Source organism: Nannobrachium achirus (genome assembly GCF_963921795.1).
Source record: "Nannobrachium achirus genome assembly, chromosome: 11".
Lineage (NCBI taxonomy): Eukaryota > Metazoa > Chordata > Actinopteri > Myctophiformes > Myctophidae > Nannobrachium > Nannobrachium achirus.
In genome coordinates, this window is record NC_137820.1 from 12,063,964 (window position 1) to 12,076,674 (window position 12,711).

The window sequence follows — 12,711 nt, forward strand, 5'->3', positions numbered from 1 at the left end:
ATGAATAACCTCTATTAAAGAACTCCAAGATAAAACTGATTTAAGAGCAAGCAGTGGATTAGGAGATTGCAATACTCACAAAAAGATTTGTGAGTTTAAGGATTTACTCTTTAGAGACAACTCTTGGAGTAAAGATAGAAAAAGCACATTATCAATCTTCCAATGGCAATTATTCTTGTTTAAATTAGTAGTCCCTTCTTGAATATTAGAAGCATAAATAGGCAACTATTCTTGTTGTGACCTAAGGTTGCAGTTTACTATGAGAAACGGCATGTCCGACTGTCCGTGTCTGCCCGTCCGTCCGTCCGTGTACTCTTTTTTACGTCTATGGTTTTGCCACTCTGGCATCACGCTGACTCTCACGCTCTGACATCACTGTGATGTCAGGGGAACCAAATCCCTTTTATGCCCATATATGGAGATCCCTGTGATGCCAGGGGAACCAAATCCCTTTTATGCCCATATACGGAGATTCCTGATGTCCCTGATAAATATTAAGCCCATATCTGTGAATATCTTGGGTACCAGGGGTCTCCATATATGGGTAACTGGTCCGATATACATCACTGGACAGATAGCCAAATCATGGCCCTTTGGGGCGAGGTTGCTATTCTCCCTTAGGTGTCTCACTGGTATTGTATTAGCATACTTTACCATACAGATTGGTTAAATCTGTATAACAATTTATTTCTTAAAAACTGGACATTTGAAATGAAATACCATTATTTCCACAAATAACCCAATAACAGAAAAAGAACACAAGAACAAAAGTAGTTTTATATTCAGAACTTTTGAAGTATTTATTTACAGAAATATTTACAGAAATTAATTTGTTGTATTGAAGAAAATGTGAAAGTTGTATTGAAAACAACAACTAAGTCAAGGAATAATATAATATAATATTTACATGTAGGCCTAGTATCTGTTACTATTTAATAGTAAGAGCATTTTTTGGCCAAAGTCTTAAGATGTTCTGTACTTGCCTGGCGTTGCCAGACTCTATCACACACTTACCGCCAGGGGGTGTTGTTTTTCGGTCTGGTTTACCAGGCAAGTTCTGTACGCCACCGAGCGCCTCCCCAGTGGGTTTCTTGTAGCGGTCGGCTGCCACCTGGATTCGGAGCTGCAGCTCATGCTGTAGCAGACCTGTCCATTGTGAAAGTAAGGCTCCTGCTGGGTGGCCTGGTGGTGGCCTCTCTGTGACTGCCGTGCCATGAACATGTCACCATTGTACACAGAGCATCCAGTAGGAAGAACATCCACTCTGCATCCAATAGAACGAACATCCACGCTGCTGTGTTCTGGTATAGCAGCCATGCTGTTCCTGGACCTGGACATCAGAGGCTGCTGGTAGAAACTGGATCTCTCCAAAGTGCAGTAGCAGTTGTCGGCAGCGCCGGTGGTGTGGTAGGCAGGGGACCTCCTGCTGCGTTGCTGGGTTGTGGTAACGGTTTTCCATTCCGACATATCCCCATTCCGACACACCAGGTTAGCATTCACCACTGTCGGCGTGAGAGGACGCCAGTAGCCTGGCTTTTAACTCTCTGCAACTTTAGCATTGTATACTTAACCTCGCCACATTGAGTTTAACATCAGCAGCTTTAAGAGCAATGCTGTAGGCCAATTGGTGCTCAAGCTCAAACTCAAGCTCTGCCATAGAGGGCAGACACAGGGGTACAAAGTCTCCATCCTTGGTAGTGCCGTCATCAGAGGAGGGTATAACATCCTCCTGCTGGATGGTCAGATGAGTAGGAGGAATGGGACTCATACAAGGACACGGGAATGGGAATGAGTGGTGGTGCCGTTGGGTGGAGGAGGACTTCAGAAGAGCATCCTCGGGCGCAGTAGAGGCTTCAAAGGTGGACAGCCTGGTTGTGGAGGTGCGTGGGGGTTCGGGTGGAGGCGGCGGAGGCCTCGTGGGTCGTAGTCGAGGTGAGCCTCTGCTGCTGTTGGCAGGCTTCATGCTGGTGACAGTCTCAGCTGAACAGACAGCGACTGCTCCTCCAGTAGAATGCTGCTGAGGAGGGTTTCCAAGGCTTGGATGAGGCAGCAGCACAGAGTCCTTCTCCTTGACAGGGAAATGGACCTCCTGAACACAGGATTGCAGTTGTGTGGCTCCTCCGGTGGTGCTCTGGATGAACTGTGGATCTGGACGGGGTTTGCGCTGTTTCCCAGAACACTGACCCATGGTGGTGGCTGTTAGTTTGCTTCTAAAACAAGGCTGGATGATGTGGATGGTTGGTAGTTGATGATCGCAGGCTGAAGAACTCTTGTCTGTGAGATCGACTATGTCACCAGGTGAAGAATATCAGAATAAATCTTAATGCGCCCGTTGGGTTCTTTTATTTGGACGGCGGCCAATCAGAATTGGGTAGCGGAGCCGTGACGTGGCGTGGGCCAATCAGAATTGGGGAGCATTAGCGTGAGTTTATCAACAAACCTGGACGCTACTAAGCGTAACCATGGTGATCAACAAACCACCTGGATGCAACTGTGGGGGTATTGTTGTAACTAATTTAAGTAAAGTTATAAAATTAAAAGTCCGGAATTCAACATTTACTTGATTAAAAGTACAAAAGTAATCATCAAAATGTACTTAAATCACCAACAGTAGTACAAACTAAAGTAGTAGTCAATGTGCAGAATGTGGTTGTATTTCACAAGTTTTCAAATGTATAATTTGTATAAAAGCATAATTTGAAAATAGCAGATCTACAAGCGTCGCATCGCCACGCATTGTGAGCTTGTAGATCTGCTATTTCGGTTTTAATTCGCTGACACCGGAAGAGGAGGAACGGGTTGACCCGGTAGTGTTGTTGTTTGTTTACAGAAAACCATTGAGTTAGATGCTATGGTTAGATGAGCAGAGCGTTGCTGCACACCGTGACTTATAATGAGTGTTTATACTCACTCTGATTCTGTAGTTTATACTGTATACTAGTGTATATTACTTATAGTTTATAGTTTATTTATTGTTTTAAGTGTTTATTGTTGTCGTCATGGCGACGGGAGGTGGCGCGGCTCCACCGCATGTGGGAGACGTTGAAGAGGATGCTTCACAGCTACTGTTTCCTAAAGGTAATCCATTTACATTACATTCACGGATTCTTTTATAAATGGTTGATTTCAGCCTTTTATTTGAGCTGATTAGAATTCCCATTTTTAGCAGTGGTGGAAAAAGTACTAGCATATTTTATTTAAAGTAAAAGTATCAATACTGCAATGTAATAATAATCCAAATCTAAGTAAAATTATTCACGTTTTCAAGTAATTGTTGTGGATTTAGCCTTACATTAATCCTCTCCTGTAGTAGCTTCTGCTTTGATGACGTCTATGAAGCTACTACAGGAGAGGATTAATGTAAGGCTATTGTGGATTAAACGTACAATATTTACCTCTGAGAGGAGTAGAAGTAAAAGTATTGGACATTGGAAACACCTCAATTGTATAATAAGTAGGCCTACAGTACTTTTTCTTTTTTTAGTTTGTTTTTCTTGTACTGACCATTGGACACTATTTGCTTGTGTCTGACATGGCGGTGAGATACTTGTAGCACTAAGTAGCATTGACTGTTATGGACACTTTTGTTTGGGCACTGTATTGTATTGATAGTTGTGCATAGGGATGCTTTTTTTGCTCAAGCTGGCTGTTTCACGTTGAGCATTGACAGTTTTTTTTTTACACTTTGTCTATAGGCTATATATTCTTCGTTCCCTTTCTTTGATGTACCTTGCTGTACTCTGTTCTTTTTTATTCTTTTTTTATACTTCTCTGTAACTTTGTAAATATCCTTATACTGCTGTGCTGCCTCTGGGCGACCTTGGAATAATAAAGGTATCTATCTACTTACGTAGCCTAAATGTACTTAGCAAATCTGATATAATTGTTCAACTAGTTGGCTGCATGTAGAACAGCAACTTGCTGTATAGAAAGCAAAGACCCGAACAATCATCTGACATACTACAACTTGATCTGTTACTTAATAATGTCATTTAACCAATTAAGACCATTATTTTATACTTTGGCTATTGAAAAATAACAGATATACAAGCTCACAGTGCAGCACTGAGTGCCCTCCTGCGAGCTTGTAGATTTGCTATTTATTGAAAAATCTTTGTAACTCAAATCTCTGCTACAGGGGGTCCCTGGAACAACATATTTTGAGATGGGGGGGGTGTATGTGGCCAAATACCTATAATTTTGGGGGTCCTTGACATGAAAAAGTATGAGAGCCACTGATGATAGAAACATGAGATTTTCTAAAAACCTTTAGAAGACTATAGAATCGTGTCTATATTATTCAAAGACTTGCACAAATTGTCATGATTTTTCAAAAATAGCAGATCTACAAGCTCTCAGCGCACGCTGCGAACTTGTATATCTGCTATTTTTCACTAGTTAAAGCATAAAATAATGGTTGAAGAGGTTCAAATCTAACATGACAGATGCGTTCCAGGTCTAAATGACATTAATAACGTCATTGAATTGTGTTGCTGCAGAGTTTGAGAGTTCAGAGACGCTGCTAAACTCTGAGGTGCACATGCTGCTGGAACACCGCAAGCAGCAGAACGAGAGCGCAGAGGACGAGCAGGAGCTGTCCGAAGTGTTCATGAAGACACTGAACTACACGGGACGATTCAGCCGCTTCAAGAACAGAGAGACCATCGCTAGTGTCCGCAGGTCAGACACACACACTCACACTTTAACCATGTATTTATGTCCACACAAAGGGGACGCATACAAGGACACACATATTATACGTGCAGTAAAGTTACATTCACAAAATCATGGCATACTGTATGTCTTCATGATACAATAGAATGTCACTTAATACTCTATGCCGTATAAGTTGGCAGCGTCACTCTCCGCCATAATGTTGCGGCTGCCAATTATGGCGGAGACACCACAATACTTTGCCAGCCCCTTTGCCTCTTTTTTTGGGCATCCCAAGTTGTTGAAAGCCTCTAACAACCAGCCTGTGGGTATGCTCTAGGCTGCCAATGTGCCAAATATAAAAACAAATAGTCTGCACCTGTTGCCCAGCTCTGAGATGGTATGTAGAAGTGGTTGGTATTTCCTACCGAATTAGTCTTCATAATTTACCCACCAAAGACTACGTTTATCCTCATTTGGATAAACTGGGTTCCTGTGTGAAAGTTGCTGTGTTGGAATACACTTTTCCAGTGAGTGGAGACGAGATGTCATTACAAGTTACTTTTATTGCCACACAACCAGGTTGGTGGCATTTAGTTTCAGTACAGAAATGTGTTGCAGCTCTGACAAAACAAGATAATACAGTAGTTAGGATAACTGACCGATATCTATACTTGCCTTAAGTTGCCTATTAATTTGACTGTGTCACTAGCCCAAAATAGACAATCTACAAGCTCACAATGTTGCGGACATTGGACAACCCTTAACACATATGGTGCCAACCCCGAGTTTCCCGAGTTTGTATTGGTACTACCGCTGTGCCAACCCCGAGTTTCCCGAGTTTGGGCCGTTTTTGAAAAAAAAATGTTTTTTTTTTTTTTTCAATTTTTTTTTGGACCTCCAGAAATGTATTAGGCATGATCGCGATCGCGAAATTGCATGTTTAACCCCCATACCAACTCATTCTTTCAAACATGGCAGCCATGTTTGTTTACATCTGAAGAAAACATAATGGCTGATAAATCATGAATGCCTGAACGGATTTCTAAGCGGATTTTTTTGTTTGAAAGCTGTGAACAGCATCTACACACGTGGTGCATCATCTAGGCATGGGCGTGCACTTTTTACACAATTGCACAATTACATGGAAGTCTATGGTAACCATGGCAACGCGAGACATTGAAGAGAAAAAATCATTGCAACATAAGTGTTAATACAATATAAAATGTGACTTTGAACATTGGACAACCCTTAACATCGGGCCCTGGGTGGCACACCAGTTTTCCTGTTCCGGTTCAGGAGAAACATACACAGTAACAAAGGTGTAATATACTTATGTGTCTCTTGTTCAAATCTGCTGCCAAGACAATCCAAGCCATGGTAAAAAATGAACTGGATAATTTTAACGGTTTCCTTGGACTACAAGTTATGTACAGATCTTATGCTGTCGTAAATGGAGCCTGACTAATGTATCGGTTTGTGTTAACATGTGCTGTTGTCTCTTCCAGTCTTCTACTGCAGAAGAAGCTTCATAAGTTTGAGCTGGCCAGTTTGGCCAACCTGTGTCCTGAGGCAGCCGAGGAGGGCAAGGCTCTCATTCCCAGGTGTGTGTGTGAGATAATAATGGAGACGGAAAACAGGTTAAATCAAATAAATAAAGATAAAATAAACACGTATGTGAGAGCAGGTTTAAACATCTTTCAGGGTTCCCGCGGTCATGAAATTCCTGGAAATATTTTGAAATTAGAGAAATATTTTGGAATTGATCAAGGGTCCTGGAAAGTCATGGAAAATATTTAGCTAAAACATGAGAAATATGTAACATAATTAGTTTTTCGCCGAACGTATTGCGTGATTGCAGCCTAATGTATGCAACTAGAAGTTCTATAGGCTTGCACCCCTCGGGTGCTTGCAGCTGTCGCTTGATGCAAACATACACGGCTGTCATAACTGTCTGCACAGGTCCATTTGGTTCCATTCTATGCTTTATTTTATCCATAATACCATTAGGACTATATGCTTTATTTTTGCTTTGGGTATTACTCAAAGGACTAAGAGACTCATTATTGCGCTGAATGACTTAAATAGGCCTGGAAAATGGTTTAAATATTCTGGAAAAGTTTTGGAAAAGTTTTGGAAATTAATTGGTAAGAATGTGTGGGAACCCTGATCTTTAGACTATTACATCATATCGTCTCTGTCAGGTGGAAAGTGGAAACCTCATCCAAAACAGTTACTTTTCAAATTAAGAAATAGAAAAAGCAGCAGATCGACAAGCTCAAAACGCATCGCTTTTGAATCGGCTACTTTTGATGCTTTTGTTTGACACGGTAGTATGATCAAGTAGGGCATTAATTTATGGGGAAAAAACAACACAAAAGTTTAGAATATAGAGATTAAGCGGTTTCTGCCCTACAGCAACGATACGCAGGTGTGGACATTCTTGTTCCTTCATTTATCGTTCTTTTAGCATATCATCGCTGCCTGGTGCAAAACCTATTTTCAGGAAATGGAAAAAAAATATTTCCTATGGATCCAATGTATTTATTATTTAGTCACAGGCTTGTTAATACTATTCATTTGGTTCAATATTTATGAAACCCACAGACACACTTGACCACTTTCAATTTACCCCCCAAAACAATTCTAAATGTAAACTGTGAACAGTTGTGAGCTTGTTGATCGACTATTTTTTTCTACTTTTGTGTGATACTGTAGTAGGGCATTAACTTACCGGGGGGAAAAAACAACAAAGTTGACAGATCTACAGTACAAACTCAACGTGACACGAAGTGACACGTTTGAACTTGAAGATCTGCTGTTTTTGCCTTTTTATCTGAATCCTAAAAAAGTAGCAGTTTAGGACATAATGAGGTTTCCACCCAACAGAGACGAAATAAAAAGAGGTGAGGTGTGTACATTGTTATCAATCAAAGTGAAGCAGTGAGTAATCCAGTGTTCCTCATGTGCTCCTCAGTTTAGAGGGACGCTTCGAGGACGAGGAACTACAGCAGATCCTGGACGACATCCAGACCAAGAGAAGTTTCCAGTATTGATGACCTTCGACCCCTGAGCTCCTCCTCTTGAACCCCTGACGTTTTCATTCCAACCCAAAACTCTACAACCGGTTACAATAACAACTTCCTCTCTGGTTGTACTACTTCCACACCTGGAGAAACTAAACGTGTGTGAGAGGGCGCGTGCAAACAGTCAGAGGCAGATGCATTGACCCCCATCCTCTCCCACGTTAAGAGAATAACCGGGAAGAGGCGTTCGCGATTGTCACGAGCTCAAGGTGTTCAATTCAGATTCATGGTTCAGAAATGCTGTACTCTCACCCGGTAGAGACACTCACTAACCAATGGGACAGACCTAAACGCAGGACGTTAGCTGCTCAAGTGTGAAAGGTAAGGGGTCAATGCTCCAATAGGCTGGTGCATTACGTATCCTGATGATCATTTGTGTGTGGACGTGCCATGAGCGTGCGTGTGCGTGCACTGTGCAAAAACAATTCGAAAAACACAAATATACAACTTTCAGCTTTCAACAGCTTTCCTTTTTTCTATTGTTTTGCCAATAAACAAGACTTTTTCGTAGTTGTTGACTTGTTGCAGTTTTTATTCAAACAGTATGAACAGTAAAAAGCCTGATTTATACTTTGTAGCTTGGACTGAAAATAGACGATCTGAAAGCTCATTGTGAGCTATTTTTGGTTACACGTTCAATCCCTATTTTGGGCATGCCTTGTCATTACCTGTATATGTTTTTTTTGTACTTTTGTATGAAATGGGGCATAAAAGTTATATTTTGTTTTAAAAATAAGTGTTAAATAGCTCTATTCATATCAGTATCATCATACAATGAAGTATAAAACAGGCTTCAGTCAGTGTCAGTGTCTCCAGACTGAGACACTTCTTAAATCAGATGTGAATCATATTTCAAACCACATAGGAGATCTCTTTTGTCTGTTTACACTTGATTAAACCAATATGATTCCAAACTGGATAGGCAAAAAATCTGATTTGAACTGGCAGTGTGAACCTACCCTATGAGTCCCTTCTGAAATCAATGCTTCATTGGGGAGCGTCATAAGAATCAGAATCCCTTTGTATTGTCATTGTATGCCAATTGTTCTCAACATGTGGGTCAGGGTCCCCATATGATTTTGGGGGGTTCCCAGATGACAGTGAAGTGACCTAATACCTAAAGAAAAGAGAAATAAGACCATTACTGCATCAATAGTCATCAAAATGGTCAAATATTGGCCAAATTGTCAAATAATATAAGGGGCAAACATTTTTGAAAATAGCCGATCTACAAGGTTGTTGGCGTTGTGACCTTGTAGTAGATCAAGTGCTCCCAAGTTTCAAATGATTGTTTTGGGGGGATCGTGGCCTGACAATGTTGAGTACCAATGTTGTATGCAACCATTCAACAAAATTATAGTGCCACTATTGGTATCATTTCAACATAAAAACAGAGACAAAGACACACCTCAGTTAAAACTATAGAGTCAGACCATGGTCTTCTAATGGAAGAGGCTGGTCACACGCGCCATCTAGTGTCCCAAGATCCACAGGGTCATCAATGGCGCAAACATTAAATGGAAAGAAAATGAGGTAAATATCTTTACTTTTGTTACAGTATTTCATTCACAGTAATGATTTTAAAACAATACAGCTAGACGGCATAATCTGAATATTCACATTTAAAAGCTAATTTGTAGAAGCTAATTTGTTGCATACTGTAAAAGCTTTATCACAATTAAATAATTGTGCAATTTAATTGATTTCTTATCCATTAAATACAGTGTTTATAGATATATAGACTATAATAAAATGTTGGGTTGTAGCCTACCATTGCTATACCTAGTTTGAGCCAATAGAGGTCTCTGCTGGATCCAATATCCACTCGGATAGTTGTTTTGCACATTAACATAGGTTGATAGACTTTGCACCAACACAGTACCTCCCCATCTTCTACCGACATGAAGTTTAGTTTCCTATTTGATATTGGCCCTTTTTAATCAATATAATTAGTCAATATAGAATTGATGTCAGGATAATCCCAGGGCCGGTTGGACACATTGAAGAGCATAATATAGGTTATTATTTTTGTATTTGCAATTAAGCAATTAACTAACTAGTCTAGGTTAGGACTAAGTTCAGTGTGATCCATTTGTGTGTGTGTGTCGCGAGCATGGACTCGTGCATTAGCACTGTGAGCGCGCTGCTGTGGCGGTGACGGTCGCCATTTTATTTTGAAAAAATCAAACAGAGGCTTGTTAGTAGGCAGAGCGACCCTTTGTTTTTCGTCAAGTTTAGTGAAGCGATCGCGAAGGGATGAACATCTAAATCACCTTCTTGGAAGCACGGTGAGTTATGTCGCACTCACGCATCCAATCCAAACGGAACGGACGACAGTTCGTCCATGTAATATTCAGAAGCAGCTGTGCAAGCAATGAGGCCGTGGTTAGCTACACAGCGGTGGGGGACACGTCTATGTGCTGGGAGGGAAATGTCATGTCGTATCGGTTAAAGCCCCGTTCCCACTGGGCACCATAACTATAAAGATGACAATAACTATCTATATATTCCACCGTTTTATTGTTGGTGTGAACAAAGTTTTCGTCCACTTGGCTTAGAACGATTGTACAACTATATTTTGTATAGTTAGTCGTAGTGATCAGTAAGTGTGCATGGCCCTTACGATGCTAGGTTAATATTTCGGCTAGTGTGAAGACTAATAAAGACTATAATATTTCAGCATGAGTGAACTTGAAGACTGTTTTCCTACGCATTTACTGAGCGTCAGAAGTCGTTGTAACGTGGACGTTGTTGAACTATAGGCTCTCTAACGTTAGCAGAGGGGTTGGAATAATAGTATTGACACCGTCCCGTTAGCTTAGCTGTTGCATAGAATAGTCGGGGCTCATACTAGAACAGAAGAGATGACTAACGTTAGCTTGCTAAGCTAATATGCCAACCGCAATGCTCGCGGCCGTGTGGTGTGGGGTTCACGGCCTGATTTATAACGTTACCGATGACCCAGCTGACCAGTTGGCCAACAGATTAACCACAGTTCCATCTATCTACCACTTAATGCAATGAAACGAGTGTTGTTTTCAAGCGCACAAGCGCTGTTATTAAACTGTCCCGGGAAGAAGTGAACCACTAACGGTAATGTGTGTGTTGGCTAGCGTTTAGATGAAAGATCTGGACCTCCAGATCGGTGGGGATGTGTGTGGTCGTTATTGGGGTTATTGTTATTACTGTCTATGATGATGGTTGATCGATCCCATAACGGAGACACCGTGTACTGTGTAGTGACAGCTGTAAAGGTTCCCATGTCTGATGTTGACATCATGTCAGCTCAGCTACCGTTGTTTTGTTAGCATGATCATGACCTCCTCGGCTAACGTTAACTCCGCGCCGTGTTTGTTCATTCATTGCAATTCCTGTAAAAAGTGTTGCGAAGTCTCAGTGGATAGTGTACCAAACTTTTCAGCCTGTGAACCAAAATAGAAATTAAACATTTGTCTGGGGACCCAAGCTATTGAAAATAGACAAGCTCACAACATTTCACTACTTATTAGGACATTAAGTTTTCTAATTTATGGAAGATGGAAGATCTTTGGGAATGTTTTTTTTTTTGTTTAAACGTTTTGAAATGATAATAATTATTAACAACGTGTAGGGATAAAGAGACCCTTAAAAATCTGTCCGCGACACACAAATGGGTCCCGAGTCCCGACCTAATGTATCGGAACCTGTGGCTGTAGTTGAGGTACGGTGGGATACTTCGGTCCCGCACCTCCACCAGCTTATGTCGGGTTCCTTTCCGCAATTGCTGCTATAGCAGAAAGAGCTAGGCTAATAATGGTGCCAGAGATGCACCGACCGCACCATTAGCTGGCTCTTTCTTTGTTAGCTAACAAACAACCAGCATAATTTTGTTCTCCAATCGCTCCAGCTTGTCGTCGTTGTGTCTGTGTGTAGCAGTTAACAAAGTTAAAGGACAACTTCACCACCTTTCAACCTATCTTCATATCAATTCAGTTCAAAGGGCTTTATCACTATGTTCATAATAAAATATCACAGTTCTTTTTTTCTTTCATATGAGTATCATAGGAGGGTTGTGGGAAGTTCAGAAACCCGTCTACCAGTGACATCATCAATGGGGAATCCAAGCTTATAGAAACTGCAGGCTTTCTATTCCTGAAAAGTTACTATGCTATAATAGAAGCCATTGTTCTCGCTAAAATAAAAATCGAAATATTAAAAAAAAAACTTGTTTAAAAAAATTGTGTGGATGTCACTGGTAGGCGGGTTTCTGAACTGCCCACAGTTCTCCTAACACATCGGCTGTGCACATTTTTCACCGCGCGGCAGCGCCTGGAAATGGAACAGTGGCGTATCGGAGCAGCGGGCGAGGCGTGAACGCGCGCCTGCCCGTGTCTGACGCCGCCGATTTGGGTATGTTTATTGAAAATAATGGGTGGCGGCTGTTTTGATGTGTGCCGTCCGCAGCCGGTTTTTCACATGAGTGAAGACCAATTATAGGAAGATAGGTTAGAAAGTGGTGAAATTGTCCATTAACGATTTGTATTTTGACAGATTTGTTGATGGCTTTGCTTAGTTTTGCGTCTAAGTGCCTTCCTTGTCTTGCGATAATTTGACATGTCTACATATTTTTTATGTTACAGATGCTGAACTTGATGGTAAACTGAGGGACTCTACCTGCACTTGGAGCCACTGAGAGTTTACACTCATCTGGAATTTTATATATTTCACACCTTTGGGGGGGGGGGGAGCAGAAGTAACCTATCACTGAAGTGACCTAAAGGGGAATAATGGTGATTTTGCGCCGGGCACGGCCGCCTGCTTCCGCCCCAACCAGCAATGAATCTTGACTCGCTCTCGCTGGCTTTGTCTCAAATCAGCTACCTGGTGGACAATTTAACAAAGAAAAACTACAGAGCCAGCCAGCAGGAAATACAGCATGTGAGTAGCAATAATGACATCTATTAATTAAGGTTCGGCGATAAGAATATTGCAA

General features: G+C 41.3%; 2 protein-coding genes across 12 annotated transcripts in view; both read left to right on the top strand.

Moving 5' to 3' along the window:
- Positions 1-2,918: 2,918 nt before the first annotated feature.
- Positions 2,919-8,119, top strand: LOC308293529 (DNA-directed RNA polymerase II subunit RPB4). The gene is made up of 4 exons (XM_080736096.1): positions 2,919-3,078; positions 4,500-4,680; positions 6,162-6,257; positions 7,631-8,119. The coding sequence occupies exons 1-4, from the start codon at positions 3,000-3,002 to the stop codon at positions 7,707-7,709; spliced, it is 435 nt and encodes a 144-aa protein (XP_080592222.1). The 5' UTR covers positions 2,919-2,999; the 3' UTR covers positions 7,710-8,119.
- Positions 8,120-9,653: 1,534 nt separating this feature from the next.
- The window catches only part of LOC308294753 (CCR4-NOT transcription complex subunit 1), a 50,809-nt gene continuing 47,751 nt past the window's right edge, over positions 9,654-12,711 (top strand). For all 11 annotated transcript variants that reach the window (XM_080737583.1, XM_080737580.1, XM_080737578.1 and 8 more), the window contains exons 1-2: positions 9,654-10,027; positions 12,359-12,656. In XM_080737583.1, the coding sequence (XP_080593709.1) occupies positions 12,555-12,656 (102 nt within the window). In that variant the 5' untranslated portion in view covers positions 9,654-10,027; positions 12,359-12,554. The remainder of the gene's footprint in view (positions 10,028-12,358; positions 12,657-12,711) is intronic.

Excerpts from the sequence above, each read along its gene's own strand:
- LOC308293529 (XM_080736096.1), top strand. The coding sequence starts at position 3,000 with ATGGCGACGGGAGGTGGCGCGGCTCCACCGCATGTGGGAGACGTTGAA. Across the intron at positions 3,079-4,499 it reads ACAGCTACTGTTTCCTAAAG|AGTTTGAGAGTTCAGAGACG; the intron begins GTAATCCATTTA and ends GTGTTGCTGCAG. Across the intron at positions 6,258-7,630 it reads GGCAAGGCTCTCATTCCCAG|TTTAGAGGGACGCTTCGAGG; the intron begins GTGTGTGTGTGA and ends TGTGCTCCTCAG.